The sequence below is a fragment of the Opisthorchis viverrini genome (assembly GCF_000715545.1).
Source record: "Opisthorchis viverrini unplaced genomic scaffold opera_v5_9, whole genome shotgun sequence".
In the NCBI taxonomy this organism is placed as follows: Eukaryota; Metazoa; Platyhelminthes; class Trematoda; order Opisthorchiida; family Opisthorchiidae; genus Opisthorchis; species Opisthorchis viverrini.
This window is the reverse complement of record NW_008751665.1, coordinates 3,659,028-3,677,669: the sequence shown is the minus strand read 5'-3', so window position 1 is coordinate 3,677,669 and position 18,642 is coordinate 3,659,028. Positions and strand designations below refer to the sequence as shown.

The 18,642-nt window shown below is 44.6% G+C and overlaps 1 protein-coding gene across 1 annotated transcript in view; it reads right to left on the bottom strand.

Moving 5' to 3' along the window:
• The window catches only part of T265_00927 (hypothetical protein), a gene marked incomplete at both ends in the record, with an annotated part of 54,809 nt that overhangs the window by 35,031 nt on the left and 1,136 nt on the right, over positions 1-18,642 (bottom strand). Inside the window, one exon of the mRNA XM_009164822.1 lies at positions 17,231-18,297. Coding sequence (XP_009163086.1) covers positions 17,231-18,297 — 1,067 coding nt within the window. The remainder of the gene's footprint in view (positions 1-17,230; positions 18,298-18,642) is intronic.

Below are 18,642 nucleotides of genomic sequence, written 5' to 3'. Positions count from 1 at the left end.
AGATCACTTAGTTGTGTTGTTTCCAGACATTTGGTTACCGATGCTATCGTAGCGCGACAAGACGCAGCTAACTGCAGTGTGCCCTCAATGAAATAGGGCGAAATCGAGAGATAACAATTCAGAATCGCTAAAGCAAGTAAAACTTATCAAGCTGGGATGCTTGGAACATGCACTGCTGAAGACGTTAGACTGTAACACCTTTCCGCTATGTAGCTGCCGTGCAACCAGAAGGAAGCAATAGGACTGAGAGATTCCGAGCTGCCAAAACTTAAACAGGAATAATGAAAGAGGCAGAGTTGGGTTTAATCAGTACACAGGCCTAAATAGTGTTACTTTCTAGTTCCAACTGCTGTTGGCGAAGATTTTGCGGGGAACAGAACAAGACAATGGCAATATGAAGTGAGGGCAACTGCAGTCAAACGAAGTGTTGCGGAACTTTCGCATCTTCCCTCCTGTGTTTCTACCTGGAAATCACATGGGATATAACGAGCACGTTACCACTTGGCAACTAGACTGCCAGGCTAACGTTTGTCTGTCATTGAGCGCTGGACTTATTTTGGGTCAGGTTCAGCTCTTCACCTCCCTGCTTACTAGGGCGGCTTTTCTCCATTTCTGGATCGAAGTTCACTAAAACGAATAAATGGTCTGAATTGAGTGTCCCGAAGGGTAACGTGGGAGAGAACGAACTCAAAGTAGATGCTGTCAATCGCATTGTGGCGTAGGATGGAACCTTATTAGTACAGATAAAATTCTGCATTAACCGCTGAATCGGTTTTACTAGGGGTCAGGCGATTCTCCATCGGCGCGCTGGCTTGCGTCTCCAACTTTGGCGATTCAAAGTGCATTGAAAATGCGTTCCCTGCAGCATTCTCCCAGGTGTTACGGATCCATAGATTTGCCCGAAGGGACACGAAGCGGGGTTACCCTCTTCAGAGATTAAAAAAATTGTTGAAGGTTCTACCTTGGGACTGACCTCTTTAGATGGATTACTATATTTTGGTCCACAAGTAAAATATTCTGATAGGCCAATCACAATGGCGCTTCACGGTTGTCGTTGGATATCTGGTATGGAACCTGCATGACATAGGTGTGCAAAAATGGGTTTCAACCCGATAAGCGCAAAGCAGCTGCACTAAAATCCGAATAATGGGAGATTCGAAACCCGACAACACTAGAATCCCTCCAATCCGAGCTTGAGATTCAAAAGCGTGTTGGCAGGATATAGGTGATGAGTTTACACCTGCCTGTAATGAATGCCATCAAAACTTTCCTTTATCAATAGAAGAGCTAGCAACATTATGCACGCACACCATCATACTTGGGGAATTGGGTGACTCGGATGCTCTTCGAGACTTACGCGAAATAATGAAGCTGTTCGGAGGTACTCCACAAAACTGAGAACGCTCAAGAACTGAGCACCCCATATATGTCGAGCGCAAACACCGCGTGAGTTCCAATCCGCCTTCGGCCGTCCTGTCCGCATTTGCTGAGAGCTAGTGAGTAACCAATACTGATAAGGCAGACAGGTATGAGTATTACTCTGGTAAGGTGCCGTGCAGGGGTGAATACATTTTTTTACTTGTAGTAAAAGTTGTACGTGGTTTAGTCTCGCCTACATGCATCGTGAGTCCCGTGTTTAAGCTCAAAAACTATGCATCACCATCACCATCGACAGCATAACATCAGTGTTCAACACTGATTCTTCGCTGGCGTATAACCATAATTTATTTGAAAGCCTTATTGTGGTCACTCCGATGTACTTACACCTCCAGACACTCGTTCAGGCAATCCGGATGGAAACTAACAACAACAATGTCACTGATATCGATTAGTAGTCATAGCTTGTAACCATGCACAGGGGATCACGTGGACCCTATCGTGGAAGGCAAGTCGTACCGACAGCACCCAGACTTAAGACTGTATACTTCATCTGTTTTAATGATGGACGATCAAAGCAACTGAATAAATAATCTTATTACAAACAGATGGTGATCAGAACACCACCACATCCTTCAAATTGTCTTAGTATATCGGTCTCTTGGGCTGTCTCGCTAAGCTCAAATGCACAGATGAGAAAATCTATTACGTAGGTGAAAACCGAAGTTCTCCTCAATGGTATACCGACTGGGATCCGGCTAGGGAAAACCGAACCAGTGTTGACCAGCATAACGCGAGTGGGGTTTTATATAGTGGCGTTGCTAATACTATCTTTGTTTACGACAAAAACATAGAGGATTACGTACGATTAACCACACTAATTCGAAAGGAAGATGGTAGATGCTCCCGATGTTAGGAAGGTGGAGGAATACCATAGAGCAAAATCGATCAGCGTTGAGTATGGAGGTTCGTTGGAGTTCTACAGGTCAAAGATGGCAAGACTGGAGGGGAATAAACCTACACAGACAAACTCAAAAAGTATGCTACTGCTACCGTACGATCGAAAAATTTCACATTACAACAACTAAACGGACTTCCCGAACCAAGATGAAGTTAAAGAGCTAATTGCAAACTTACGTAGATAAACACTCAGACTGTGTTCCGGGATTTCTAGCTCATTATAACTATTATAGACAGATGCAAGATCTGGGTGTTAATACGGGGAGAAACTTCTTGAGTAGACACTGTGCAAAGTTATGGAAAATCTGCAGCGCTGGGGATGGAGTAGTAAAACAGAACGAAGGGATGGGGGAGGTCGGATGTCAGAAGTACGGTGTCATCATAAGCCTAAAAGCAGTTACAAGCTGAGCCTAAATTGGAATTGCTACCCGGACCACTTTCTTCCATGAATCAAACGCCTGACTAAGCCCCATATGCTGCATGGATTTTGATGGAAGGCCAGAGAAAAAAAATGTTCACCACTTCAAGAAAAGAAAGTCTAATGGCTATTACAAGGTGATCATCTTATATCTGGAGATCGCAACTACTGTCGCGCGATACGCAAGTGAATGTGAACAAAATTATTCTGGCGAAATATATTCATTCCCACACTAGATAGGTACTTAAAAAGAACTCAACTCAAATCTCGTTTGTGATATTCTCTAACTGAATGTGCTGCACAAAGGCCGCTCCATGTTTCATTTAGTAGCGCTGGTATCGCAGCAGGTTGTGAGCATTGTCACATTCAGACATTTGAGCTATGAGTAAACAGTGAGGGCATCAAGGGGGCGAGCACAATGATCATCCAACTTCGGAATAAACCTAACAGCGAAACAACCATGAGGTTACCGGTATGGGTGTAAATGCTGGCTAGACTGGAAGAATCACTGGCCTGATACTCTCATCTTCACTTTAACCATCCAACCACGAACAGTAGGAGTAACACTACGAAAAGAAGCACAGCAGATTTGTGATCACGTTAGCTTATGTCCGATGGAATCACGCAAACAAACACACCACTGAGAGTGAGAAGGGTCACAAGGTCAGAGAAGTGGAATACCAAACACGGTCAAAGCAATGTGGTTGATTGGATTTCGTAACTGGACAAATAAACGAAACGCTCGCCAGTCTTTTATAGAAAACTGTATAAAAAGTCTCTTCTAGTTCTCAAGAGTGCTGTTTGAAACAACAATGAGTGGGTTCTTTGGGGGTGGGTCATCCCAACTGTCCCACACAGATTTCAACAGTACTTAGCATCCAGTCAGTCAGGTCACTTTTTCAGCTCACAAACCGGACAAAAATGCAGGGTACTTCCAGCTACTACAACTTCATTCAAGCAGGATAAGCACAAAAAGGGGATGAAAGCTACGCAACGGATTCGATGGCCCAGTCAGTTCGTTGACGTCGAACGGTTCTGTTTGTGTGGTGCTGCAAGAATTGAGAGCAACGGAGTGAAGGTAATAGCTTGAATGCAAGATCGCCATTGGATGTGTGACAGCCACATCTGTCAGGGACAGTAATCATTAGTTTGTCTTGTCCCGCGGATCAACAGCTTGGACTTAGCACCCACGGTGTCTTCACTGACAACCGACGGTTGTTGTATTGTTACGATCACGGATAGGTGACTGTCACAATGTAGACGAGCCCTGCTGTAACTCGTGGTATGGTAGTGATCAAGTGAAACCTCAAAAGTTAACGACCACCACTACGGTGTTTCTTTATGAGGGGCCGCAACGAAGAAAGAGGCTTGGTATCTCCTTTGTGCGGACATGTCTTCCGCCGGCCTAGTTGACGTGAATTCTGTAAACGGAAGTATTTAGTGGACCCCACGGAGTCTAACGCCCGATATTCCGGATACATCAATCCTAGAACCATTGCTGTTTGTGTCCTTAGTAACGTTTGCACCCCCTTCTGAAACTGATTTATTCAGATTGCATGCGCTCCGACGTTAGAAGTTGTACTGTAATAGTATAGTGGCTTCCCCTGATCCATTCACCACCCTCTCGACAATTAATATCTGACTCAATAGTCATCACCCTTCGTTATAGTTTAGTACTCGTAGCAGAGTAAATGTTCTTTCTTGTTTTGTTCATCCAGTAGCCAGTTGTTGATTGCCACAAAACTTCTGCTCTCTCGTCACTTCCCTCGGTACTGACTGTCTGTGAAACTTTCCATCCCAAGGACACTAGGGATAAAAAGTTATTTTATTTAAAGCATAAATATTTCAGTATACAGCTATGCCTTAGGATTCCAGCTTTCCGGTCTTCTTTCATCAGGAAAACGGCCAGGATATCAAATGAATGGGCCGTGAACTAGAACCTCTTCTAACTAAAGTGTAACAAGGAAGAAAACCGCAGAAACATGTCGTGCCTTTCAAAAAGAGCCTATGACTTGTCAGAAAAAGGCTCAAAGTCAGCGCTCTCAACCATCATGAGTGGACCACATGTATCAAGAGACAAGTGTTTGTGTAAATACCTACTGCAGTGGTGGTTACAGTGTAAATAACTGCGCACCGGCTCCGCACGGCGATGACTGAGACATACCGATGAGGTTCTCTCACTCCACCCCATTCCATCTTTGCTGCTGGAATTCCGCAGCTGCAAGTCGTTCTTTGCTCGTTTTGAAATCATGTGACCCTAAATCGACGATCGACTTTTTGCGTGAGTAGTCTTTATTTCCAATTTCATGAGGAAATAAGACTTTCCCACAAACTTGTGGCCAATTTGAGATTTTCTTCTTCCAACCGAAACATCGAGCATCTGCCAGTCTTTGCAACTTTTCCCAGAAGTTATCAGTATCTTGGCATGTTGCTCGGGTCTTCGCTGCCTCGACGCTTTTAGCGGTACATACTACTAAGCAACCGAAAAAACTGGTGACTGCGCTTTCGGGAACCATGAGTATATTTTTCCTGTTAAACTAGTGGCCAATTTGAGATTTTCTTCTTCCAACCGAAACATCGAGCATCTGCCAGTCTTTGCAACTTTTCCCAGAAGTTATCAGTATCTTGGCATGTTGCTCGGGTCTTCGCTGCCTCGACGCTTTTAGCGGTACATACTACTAAGCAACCGAAAAAACTGGTGACTGCGCTTTCGGGAACCATGAGTATATTTTTCCGATGATGTTAAACTATCTTACAGTATAAAATGGACACCGACAAGCTTGACCTCCTGTAGTGAATTTCACTCATCACGTCATACATTCGTGCCGTATACGAGGCAATGGGTATCGTTCTCTTTCTGTCTATACCTCCTACCTAAACAATCCCCTTCTATTAGGACTGTGTTGATATGAATGACGTCTATGATAGTAAAACTATTCTGCTGTTGTTTAAGCAAGGGTTGATACGAATCACAGTCGTCCCATTTTGTACAGACTACCAGCAAATACAGACTAAAACAGATACTTTGCAAGAGACATTAGCTACAGACGTATCGTAGCCACCAAGAGAACCCACACCGGACTAAAAAGTTTGTTATGAGAATGATCTCTCCAGAGGGAGAGAACCGGGCGACCAGCTCGCTAAAAAAAACAAATTCAGTCATAAAGTTTTCATGCAGAAATGTAACACCGTTAAATTCTCCCACTTGTCCACACCGCGAGTGCTGGTGATGCTAATTTTTGCCGGGGGTCTTTGACACTAAGTATACTCATCAACTTCATGTGAACTACAGAGCCGGAGAAGCGGAACCTGTTGAAGTAAGTCGATTGATAACATGCTAGTTGTTCGCTATCAGTTGTGTCCGGTTTCAGTGCTCTCGTGCCGTTTTACACTGAAGAACGATTGTATTGAAAAAGGAAGACCGGAACAGCGCTGAGCAACCTCTGAATGTGTGAGTTTACAATTAACACGGGCACATGTGCCTTGAAGCGGCTTGCTAATTTCCCTCAAGACAAAATCTATCGCGTCTTGGTTGAAACCTGGGCAGACCTTTGCAATGAGAAGCAATGAAAATGAAGTAATGAAAACATTCCCAAATCGACAGTAGCTTGAGGAAGTTTGTAGGCCATTTAGCTTGAGAAGTTTGAAATGGACAAACACTCATGAATGTGAGGAATGTTGTTCGCCAAGTCGACGTTTGAAACATCCTAGCTGTAGAATACCTCTTTCAAAAGCCATGGAAACGGATACAGACAACCAGGTGAATGCACTAGATTATCTGACACACAAAAGTAGTGTTTCCACCCTGCACAGTGTTGCGAGAGTCGAGTAGTTCCAGGACGGGATTAGAAAGGAGACAGAATAGGAAGACGTAATGTACGCTTTAATCGTCTAATAACTGTAGTACATGAGCTGAAAATAGAGTGAGAATCACGAGTTAATGGGTTATGCAAAGGTATCGGTTATATAGCCATGACACACATGACTGAATTATCTCGCCCTATCGTTGCGCTACAGATGAACAAGGACCGCCTGATAAAACACTGTATTATCGATGCTGCTACTCCACACATGGTTTCAGGATCTGAGAAAACACATTGAGCTCGATCATCGGCTGAAGACTCGCACGATTCTAATTGCAACAAATGGTTAATGGTAGGTGACAGAAACTAGGGAAAACCCAAACATTGTATACACTGTGTACTGATACATTAGATTACGAGGCAGGAGCTTACATTCGGATGAGCTTTTTCAAACTCTGTTCTATTCATTGAGAACCCTGAGAAAAAATTTCGTTTGAGAAGGCGTACGAAGGCCGTTAATCACGAGAGCTTTTACGTCAGTCTCTTTCAGCTGTAGCACCCTTTCTGTGCCTAACTGCCATGTCACCCGAAGGAAGTACGAGAGCTGTAATACTGTCAGGTTGCCCAAGTCTAGACAGCGGAAATCGAGAGGCATAGGTCGGGTTCCAACCAAGGACCTCCCGGTTAGTGAATTCGCGCTCTAACCACTGAGCCATCTCATGCCTTTACGCGAGTCTATCTTTATCACAAGATGGCTTACAACAGATGAAGCGCACAGAATCTGGTGAAAAATACTTGCGGATACACATAGAAAAACGAAGGACACCCACAGGTGCTAGATAGGGAATAGTACACGTTCGCGTACACGTTGTTCGCGAAGATTGAGTTCCATCGCTGTAATCACCGTGAGCTGCTAATTATGCAACAGTATGTAAAGTAGGGTTAGCAACCGAAACTGTCATGATGTGCCACACATATGGAGAAAAGTATTATTGCGTACGATGCCAAACTTAAGTGACATGTGACTGAGTAGGATGACATCACCGTGAATATAAAAAGTGAGCGTACGAGGATGAATACGCTGAAATGCTATAATCGGGTTCTTTATCTCTTCCTGTTCCGAGTTGTTGTACAGAATTGTGGCAGTCGTGTCAGCAGGGGCATGCCCGACTGTAATGATAACGCGTAAGGCAGAAAACAGAAAACAATTTGTCCGTCACGAATGAACTAACCTTGGTCAGGTTGACCACGTGTTGCTCAGTGACATGTTATACGTAAAGATGAAGTAGTAAATGTCAATGAATAAGACCTCCTGAAGAAGACATGGGTAACGTATGTCCTCCAAAGAAGCAATGAGTGCGATAGTGTGAAGAATTGACCCGACATAAAGGTGTCACAATGCCCTGAAACATCCTATTGGAAAAAATATTCCGGATGTATCCCACCTTCTTGTTAGGTACTAGACGTTGGCACATAACTAAGACGTATTAGCAACCATAGGAATGTGATTGTGCTTCTACATTACTATGATTTTGGTCGTGAAGCCTAAACATGAACTTAGACAAACACAGCAGTCAATCCTGGATGCCATTCGGTGCCTGCTGCCATGTCACCTGAAGGAAACACAAGGATTGAGATATTGTCGGGTTACCAAAGCCTAGACAGCAGTCGGGATGCAGAGGTTGGGTTCGACCCACGAACCTCCCAGTCAGTAAGTTCGCGCCTTAGCCACTGATCCATATCGAGCTCTCTCTCTCTTTGTGGATGCTAGTTGGGTAATTACAACTCTTTACACTCAATCATGTCTGACAAGTATGCCCAATTTCCCCTTAGCATGCAACTTCATAAGTGACTAGTACCGGGGGTCTCCACAACCCCGGTTTTCAAATCGTTGTCAATAGGAAGTTTGTCGAATTAGAGGAAGCGGGCATCGTTCGCACGATTGCAGATAACAGAAAACCCAAGCACGAATTCAGAAAAACTGACGGTTGCCATACCATCTTTTGGGAAGCGATTCACCTATAGTCCCTAGCCTCTGAACACGCTCCCTGCCCGCGGTCCAAGATCTGGGGCCTGTGGAGTGGTCTGCACAGTTTGTGTCAATGCTGATAGAAGACTGCCGGATACGGAAAAAGTATGAAACTCGGAAGCTCTAATCTTACTCAGTGGTTTGTGCTACTTGTGTTTCACTGGGTTTCATGGGTACATAACTACATTACGAGCTGCGGTTTACTTTTGATTACACCGTTTTCGGTAGTTCTTTTGATGAGTCCAAATCAATCAAGGTGAAAATCCTTTTGACAGATCTTAAGACCTGATCGGACGCTAAAAACTCTTGGATACCGCTAGTAGTAGTTATATAAAATGTATTGTTTACATGCTGATTTAGGGGTCGATAACTAACTACGTCGACTGCTGCACTCGACCATTTTTCTGTCCCTCAGACCCCTAACTTCCAGCAGAAGTTTGTGACATATGTTTAGGTGACCGGAAATGCGTTCATTTGACAACCGCATTAGTGAGTTCATCGTTTCTGACGCAAGCGAGCAGAAAGTGGACTGACCACGGAAAGCCAATCGATAAGTTGGCACGATAAGCACTCAACTATCCCTGGAAAGATCACAAACGAAAGATTCAGTTGGATTCCAGGTGAGCCTCTCGAAAAACCAAATTAGTTTGCAAATGATTGTATTTCGCTATCCTTCAACTTCGTTCACTCGGACTGAATCGATATGACCGACACGCGTCCAACATATACATTCGTCCTGCTCTATATGAGGATGTGGAGGACAATACGCATGGGCTAAACATGAATAGCACTGGTTTAGGAGATCAGCGGCAGGCAAAACTGGGGGTAAATCCAAAAGTACAACGAGCAAGCGTATAGCAAAAACAACTACTTCCTTTTGTTCAAACCAAGGTAAACGCGAAGCCCAGAATTCTTCAAACCCAGAGTATGCAGAGTCCTGCTACACGACCTTGTCATCTGATGCCTAGTTGAAGTGGCCCTTTCTATCTATTCTAAGTAAAATGCATCCCAATTTCAAAAGTCATGAAATTCTGTCTCTTGTTTCTACGAGATCCAAAAATCGGTGCTCTACTAACAAATACTTGAGGTTTCAGTTGGCGAAATTGGTCAGAAAAGACCCGTTGACCTAACCTAAGCTATCTAATAGGAGTCACTGAATCTCGATCTTTAGCAGACTTTATGAAGGACGAGCACCACCAGGACGCCCTATCGGAGTAGTTACTTACCACCCAGTGAGCAGCAGTACGCAGCAGTGCATTCACGAACGATCTGTGTCACGAACTCTGTGACAACTTCTACAGTGTGATTCCAGATGTGTCCTTATACTGTGTCGCACACCTTCGCTACGTGAACTGGAAGTCGACCTTAAAGGCGTTGTTTCAGACCGAAGCGACACCAAGAATACTTCTACAGTAAGAAGCCGATAAAACAGTATGCGTGTACAAGAACGGAACAAGCGCACTACCTAGCTGAACCCTGAACTTTACTGGGGCCGATTTTTCTTCAAAATGTGGATAGATTCTGCCTTAGTATGATGCTACCAACTGAACACTGCCGCAGCTTCCCTATGGGGCCTTTGGGGAAGCAAAGAGGAATTGTACGATGGATAGCGACGGTCACATATGGAGCATGCGAAATCTAACAGAACACACTAATGCATGATGAAATATCTAGTTCGGTTAGGGTATCATTTATTGTTCGGGTCCAGAGTGCTGTGAGCTCCAGAAAGAGGTGTTTCGACTCAAATTCAACGTTTTTCAAAGCAACTCTCGAACGGTCCTGAAGTTAAGTTTTTCTGTTGCGGCTTACTCACTACCCCACTGTTTCCAGCTTTGGGGCATACTTTAACCTGTAACCTTTTTACATTCCAGTAAACTTATCGAATGGACTAGATGTGGTTTTTGAGACTACGGCTTGATCAATAGACCACCGCAGCGTAATAAATCGCCGGCCACCGCCTGGGAGGGCATCCCGTTGCCACTCCGTGATATCTCGTCGTAAAGTTCCGTGAGTTAGCCCATAGAACACAGGACATGGCAAACGGGGCTAGCGATGTTTCAGTGAAAACATGAGTGTGAGAATCGTAGCATAGTTGGAGGATTAGATTGGGACTGTATCCAGTATATTTATTGAAGAATTTTTCGACCCCAGCTCTACAACGTAATGATGCAAGGGCTGGAAAACTTATTGCAAAGTTCGATGATCGCTCAAACAGAGAGGACCCTATGTTCGAAAGTTTGGGAAAGTGAAAAATTGTAGCACCGCTGAAATCCTACGTAGCAGGTAGATTATACACCGGCCAAGAAACAATTCGAACTGCTGCAAATGACAGCTACGACCAATTCACATGTACTGCCTCGAGCAAAAATAGCCGTCCCAGACAGGAAATAGGTTCAAGTTCCCTCCATTAAACAGACATAAGTTGTCTACTTTGTCGCACAATTTAGTTCTCTCCACAGAACGGAAACGAGAAGAGAGCAGACTGACACACTCAAAACTAGGTATCGACAAACGTGGGTATACAGACAAACACGCGAGCGCATCTCCACTCGCAACCAGCCGAATACGGACGCGATCGATGGGTTTGCGACCGTCTCGACAAACCATGTGACATAAATTAACCCGACTTTGAACAGTCGCTGGTGCTAGTGTTGGTGGCAACGGTGATAGTAAAAACAGTCTAGTTCGAATACCTACTCGTCTAAGCCTATCGAACCCGAACAGAAAAGAAGTGGTCGTAGATAACTGAATTACGGAAAGCGTTCTGTGTAAGACAGGTTCAGAGGGTATGTGGGGAGTAAGGAGTGAAATATGTTGGATTTGGCTCTCAGCAAGACAATAACATAAAATCTAGCAGAACAAACTGGGTTGCGATAGCCCTATACACCGACTTTTATCGACCAAACTGGTTGTCATTGAGGGTGGAATCTTCGTTTAACCAGCTCGTCAAATTCCTCAGGAAACTTAATTACTCGTGAATTGCCATATGATGATCTCTGGCTCTCTCACGACCACCCCCCCGTCCGTTTCAATTAGAACACGACCAATTTTGACAACTCCTTTTGTACGCGAGCACCTGATTAAACATATGTATTTCCGTGGAATGTGGGACGCCAACAAACTACCAGTTCTTTCTACCTTCGAAGGGAGGACAGAAACGAGACAAAAAGGCGAATTCCAATTGGTCGACAGAGAAACGCTAGCCAGTGACGTCAGTTGAACACTGGTCGATTCGTCGGCATGCGACGCTTGTGAGCGTGGCCTAGCCAGTCTGCAACCTAAGACAAAGACATATTAGAACACGACCAATTTTGACAACTCCTTTTGTACGCGAGCACCTGATTAAACATATGTATTTCCGTGGAATGTGGGACGCCAACAAACTACCAGTTCTTTCTACCTTCGAAGGGAGGACAGAAACGAGACAAAAAGGCGAATTCCAATTGGTCGACAGAGAAACGCTAGCCAGTGACGTCAGTTGAACACTGGTCGATTCGTCGGCATGCGACGCTTGTGAGCGTGGCCTAGCCAGTCTGCAACCTAAGAACAAAGACATAGGTGACACAGGATGAAGCCGCGACTCTGGCAAGTTGAATGTGAACGATCCGGACGACTGACTGATAGGTTGCATGGATGAAGCCAAATGACAACCCTGCGGAACGCTAAGACAGGACGCCAAAGGACTCCAGCGTTGTTGACAGTTGAAAAAAAGTGCGCTGCGCTATTTCTGAACCTCTTAGGATCTTCACATCCGTTTTGAGAAACCACATCGTCATGTGGACTAACAAAATTCTGACGTGCGAATTCATCTACTTTCTATTCGGTATTTCCGAAAAACCCTCACAAAACCATCGTGAAGTCATGGCGACTCCAACTGCTGCATACAAACTCCTCTTTCCTAAGGCCATTACAATACCATCTAGACCACTCTTTATCTTATGACCAAATGTCACTTTCTGTTATACGCCCTTACAGGTGATGGGACTTTCTGTCTATTTTAAACTTTCTTGCATTATTCATATGTTTAAAACACTTGATAGGTCAAAGTAGACATGCATGCCGGATGAGTGGGGACTTTTTAACTTGGATACACGTCCCAGAGACCTTACTGGTTTTTCACTTTGTTTTTTCATACGTAAGGTTGTCAGATAGATCAAGGCACTAACCACCGTTTGCATCGATCCAATTTAGTCGCATTACTTCCACCAACCATTCCCGCATTTTTCCGTGTCAATGATTATCATTTTTCAGGCCCAATCGCAGACGAGCCACGTGTCATTCTTAAATGATGCAAACAAGCTATCGAGCAGTTCGTTAGTGAACATCACCCACAATCGACGTGACAAATATGACCTTGAGATTTGGAACACTGTGTAAAACTCACTCCCAGATCAAAGGTCATGGCGGAATCCTATATTGATAATGCTAACATGACACGTTCGGGTCATACTAGCTTCTACACCCTCAACAGTGACCGATAATTCAACCGGTCTATGAATCCAACTATCCCCTGCCAAAAAATCAGGTAAATTCAGTGAATATCCAGGCTGGAGCAGATTATTTCAAATTTGGAACTCATAAGATTATATGGTGCGATTTTAAGGTATTTGTCTACCTCGTCTGACTAGACAGGAGTGGTATGAAGTATGGTTTACATGATACCTACGTTCGAGAACACAACTGTCAGTGGTTTGGTTAACAATGATCTTTTCAAAATCCCATCGTAAAACAAAGGAGCCAGGGAGAATGCCTCCCCAATACCAGGATGAAGTTTCTAGTTTCATTGACACCAGTAAAGTCAAAACAAACATCAAAGGTAGAACAAATGGGGAACTGAGTTTAAGCATCTGGTTGACCAGGTACGTGAGGATCATTGATTTCTGAGAACTGAAAAGAACCGACGCTAGAATTTTGATCTCGTTACATCCCTGATTGAGTTTTTCATTTCGCCATATTCTGGATGCATGAGAGCTGCTTTGATATTCACAAAAATGAATAAGTATGATTATGAGGGAAGGTTCTTCCGAACAGCATATTCCAAAGAAAGTCTCAACTATTTTTTTGCGTAAATTCTAAACCGTAATGAAAATGGCGTTTGTCAGAAGGGCAAGCGCGGACGCCTGGGAGATAACTGACACGCGATACCACATCAGCAAATCCCAATTGTTTTCCCTGTGGCCCACAATGATCACCCGAGCCAACACCTGGTCTGAGTTCACGCCCATCTGAGCACCATCTGATGCTTCTAAAACTCGATTATTCTATTTCGGCAACTGTAGGAGTCGAAGAGTAAATTAAAAAATCAAATCTTTCAGATGTAGCACCCTCCAGGTTACTAACTGCCATGCCACCCGAAATAAGCCCGAGAGCTAGGACACTGTCAAGTTGCCAAAGTCTAGGCAGGGGACGTCGAGAGGCAGAGCTCAGATTCGAACCACAGACCTTCCGGTCAGTGAATTCGCGCTCTAACTACTTGGTCCATCTCGCCCCACTGGGCTTTGGACACACATGAGGGCAAGTGGAAAAATGACCGCAAGTTGAAATTTAAATCAACAGAAGTATAATTCAGTTGCCGTGTTCCTACCTCTGCGTTTACATGAGTGGCCATGTTCTTCAAACAATTTCAAGTATAGAATAACTCCATCTCGTTTTTAGGGGCAGAAAAATTGCTTCATAAGTGTTCCACGGGGAGGCAGACCCGACCCCAGTACCTCGACTGCTCCTGTCTGTGCTTCAACAAACTGACAGTATCTGCCAGGCGCCGAATGGATGTTACAGGTGAATGATTATTATTTATCATCACAAGAAGACGGCTTCTCACGGGCGTAAATTGATTGTTTAGAAGTCTGAGGGAAATCAATCAAACGTCTCCCAAAGAAAATACACAGAGGACCAAACATTTATTCTCAGACGTTTTGTAACGAAATTTTGTTCAATCGAGTTCCAGTTGACTAGTTAAAGGCATAAAAACAGTAATCGGGAAGATAGTACAACAAAAAGACAACGGAGACCTAAGTGAAAATGTGACCGGACATTCCACAAAACAGGAGGGAAACAAAACAACGCTCAACCCATTAATGCAACTCCATGCAATACGAACACAGCTGCCACGATCTGCAGTAACATGAAACTTGGATCACTGGGACACTTCAACTAGCTTTCGTGAACACGATTCTTAGACGAAAGCAGAGTATTACGTTGAGAGATAATATGCTACATGAGCACAAGGTGCGGGCACCAGATAAATTTATGCGACCCCACCACAGCGTGCTCAGCACTGCAAGGGTTCATCCAGCATTTTTCTAGAAACAATTCACTAGTACAAAACATCAATGTCCACGAAAGATAGTATGCCCGAAGAGTGTATGTCCCAAGGTACAGAACGGCTCCAAAGAGGCAGGAATTCATCCCCGGTGGTTTCATCACCAGGGTTTGGGGTGAACTCAACCTACGAACCAAAAATCGCCAGAGAAACCGATCGGTTGAGGAATATTAACTTTACCTATGGCATGAATGTGTGATCGTAAATCAGACATATGTTCAACTCAAAATCAAACCCACCGAACTACAATTCGAGACATTCAGTGTACCTAAACCATCATAATTCAGCTGTAGCGCCCTTTCGTTGCCTAACTGCCATGCCACCCGAAGGAAGCACGAGGACTGGGATACTGCCGGGTCACCCAAGTCTAGACAGGAAAAGTCGAGAGCTAGAGGTCGGGTTCGATCCACAGACATTCAGTAGAGCCATCACACCCCCTATCTAAACCACAGATAACAGAATAGAAGTTATCCCCGTTGTGGGAATATTAAATTATGGCGGATGACGTCAGTTCCGTGGAGTGGACGTTTGACTGTCCAGCACGTAAGATGGTTGTTTATCGGTAAACTGGCAGTTCAATATGAACGAAGCTCATCATCACCCTCAGTAACGTGGGTCTATGACAGCGGTACTTCAGAGCCGTACAATAGCTGCATGGAAGAGAGCCTGCTGTTGACTTATCAGTCGTTCAAACAAGCTGACATAGGCTCGTAGTCATACCCTGAAGCGTACAAGAAAGATCATTTTGACTTCATACTGTAATACAAACAGAACCGACGGATATAAGCGTTTTCGCAAACTTCTTTCCTCGTTTTTGACCTACGTCCCCTCAAAACAAATTTCATTTCAGGGGGCAATAACTTGACATAGACAACACATCACCGACGCACTTCAGCTGATTTTAAGTGCGTTTCTAAGACATCCGTTTTCCAATCAAATCACTACGAATTCGCTGAAACCAGTCAACATGTGTTGCAGTTCTGAAACCTTCAGAGATTTGAAATCAACTCAGATCTTTAACCGCAAAGCAGTAAAACACGGACTGTAGACTCAAACTAATAACTGCTGAAACCTATAGAAATGGACGCATTTTCCACGTTATAATTGTTGCAAATTAGCGGGATAGATTACTGCCTCTAGGTGAACGAAGGTACCTGATCTATCAGAAGTACAGTTGGCAGCAGAAACGTCAACGATGTCGCAGCAATATTATCTCGGATTTGTCTACTCAATAGCTTAGTTGATTGAAGATGGTCTCTAATAGATCACCAAAATGAACCAAATTAAAGCAACCCAGTTTTGAAGGAATACAAGCGCGCGCCAGGAGCCGACAGAGCGTTCTATCTGCGGTGCCGTTGGGGTGGTGCGAAAACCTCACTGAAATATAACTGAACCTTGTCGAAGCCCGAGTGACTTGGTTTTATCCTAACTCTCGTGTTGCCTTTTGATTGCAATGTATTTGTGCATCGCGAATGAATGTTGTGACCTTGAAACTATTCCACGCAGCGTTTCTCAAGGAAACGGTGATGGGAAGCTACAGAAAGATGAAGCGAATTCGGACAGGAGAGAAATGGTGGGGGGCAATCATGTTATTGAGGAATCGTGTTTAGTCAGTATGCTATTGGTTTATCATACATACATATTTGCTTATGCTTACTACTATCAAATCAGGATGGTTTATATTCGCCCGTGTAAGTTTTCAGTGAACTGAGACTTAACCGTCAAAAAGGACCTTCCTACGAACCCTATTTACATGCCATCGCAGAGCCCTGCGGCTTACTATTCCGTGGTCGGACAAAGCGCAGCCCATTCATGCGTGTAGCCAGTCTGATTTGTTATGAAACGGTTTAGGTGAGATCGGTCACGTGGTCTTCGGAGGTAATACTGGTAACGGCTATTAGGCTATGGAAACGGAGACCGAGCTCAACGTTCCTCAAACCCTTTGCAATAATAGACCGGCGACGAAGTTGTCGACAAAGTTATGGATTGGTTAATGAAAGCGGGGTGACTCATACTATATTAACCAGATTACACAAGATACCATGCACCCCCCCCCCCCCAACCGGCTGCTCTAGGGAAAACAACTCCTTGTTAAGAATCGGAATATTACTGAGAGCCAGTATCTCAAAACGAACTGAGTGACTGAACACTCAACTACTCGTCAATCCACATCTTAGGTTAGTGAGGTGTACGCGCGAGGCTTCACAAAGCAACGCGATACCAAATCTTGCACAGAAATTCTTGCGGTCAAGCAAGTGGTACCCAAAGACGGGTAATCAATGAAGTCACTTTCAAACTAAAACATTCTAACATTGACTCACCCCCTTTTCCGACGATTTCAGAGACATGATCCTTGCTAGGCACACGAACCCCAATCTGTAAATAAGCTGCCTTGGTTTTCGCTTCGGTCTCACCATAACGATGCCGAAAGTGGGCCGCGATACGTCCATATGACTGACTGGTAGAACGGCAGGAATTTTCTTTGACCCTCTCCAACTCAGCACCCACAATGTAGCCATGTTTCTGGGCTAGCGCATAGTAGTGAAGGCGATCCTGAATCAAGAGACCAGAGCCAAATAAACTCTGATTTGGAGCTGAGGACGGATTAGCAGAAGGGAATAACTCCCGCTGTGGACACCCAGGAGCAGCACTACCGTTTAGTGGACGAAAATTATTTCCCATTGGAAACGCAGTGTCCTGATACAGACCGGAGCGAGGTGTTCCAATACTTTGTATTCCTGAACTGACTCCATTGGGAATCATAGTTCCCACAGGACCGGGAGACATTCCACCGAGCTGTCGATGAATTTGGTTCTGAAGATTGCCGTTGAGAGGATAGTGATGATAAAACGGCGAGTTCTGTAGACTGTGGCACTCGCCAGGTACCGAACTGTTGCCATATGCCAACAATTGCTGAACATTTGCACCAGGATTTAACTTGCTGCTGAGGCACGGGGAGGTTAGGGCCGAGTAGGGAGGGGCACCGTTATGGTTGCGAAGAGGGATAAAATTTCCAGAGGCACCGGGAAGTGTGTGGACAGGTGGTGGAGTGCACGATCCGGACACGTAGCCCGTTGAATGAGTTGATGCCAAAACATCAGTAGGGGATCCATTGAGGAGGCGGTCTTGTAAAGTGACCATAGTTGGTGTCGACCCATTTCGGTGTAAAGGAGAACGAATGACAACATTAGATCCATGCACATCTGAGTCAGTTAGAGCACAGCCTGATGTATTGAAATTAGAGTTCACATATTTAGTCCCGGTTGTCGTGTTGGGTTCATATCCAACTGACGCATGCTCATTACTGGTCATGAACGATATGAGTCTTGCACTCAATAAATCTTCGTTCTCGAAATTCGGGACGCTGACGGTAGGCATGACCACCTTACTGAAACTGCGGGCCGTAATATGCTTCCTTCGGGTGCATCAAAGAACGGCTTTCGAAACCAAGGTTGCTGGAATGAGGGCGGAATGCCGTTGCAGCAGCAGTCAATCAGCTAACCGTGTTGTCCGTTTGGTTAGCGCACCCTGCCGTTGTTGTCATTGCTTGAGAAGGTGGGTATCAGACGGCTAAGGATGGCATGCAGCTAAGGATGGCCTGACCGAACGTAATAACCGAACGATCAAGGAGTGGCTTGCGGCCAAAATAGGTGACTGGGAAATGAACTTGCCAATGGTGTTGTTAGCTCATCGTGCTTCCACGCAGTCAACCACAGGCAAGTCCCCGTTTATG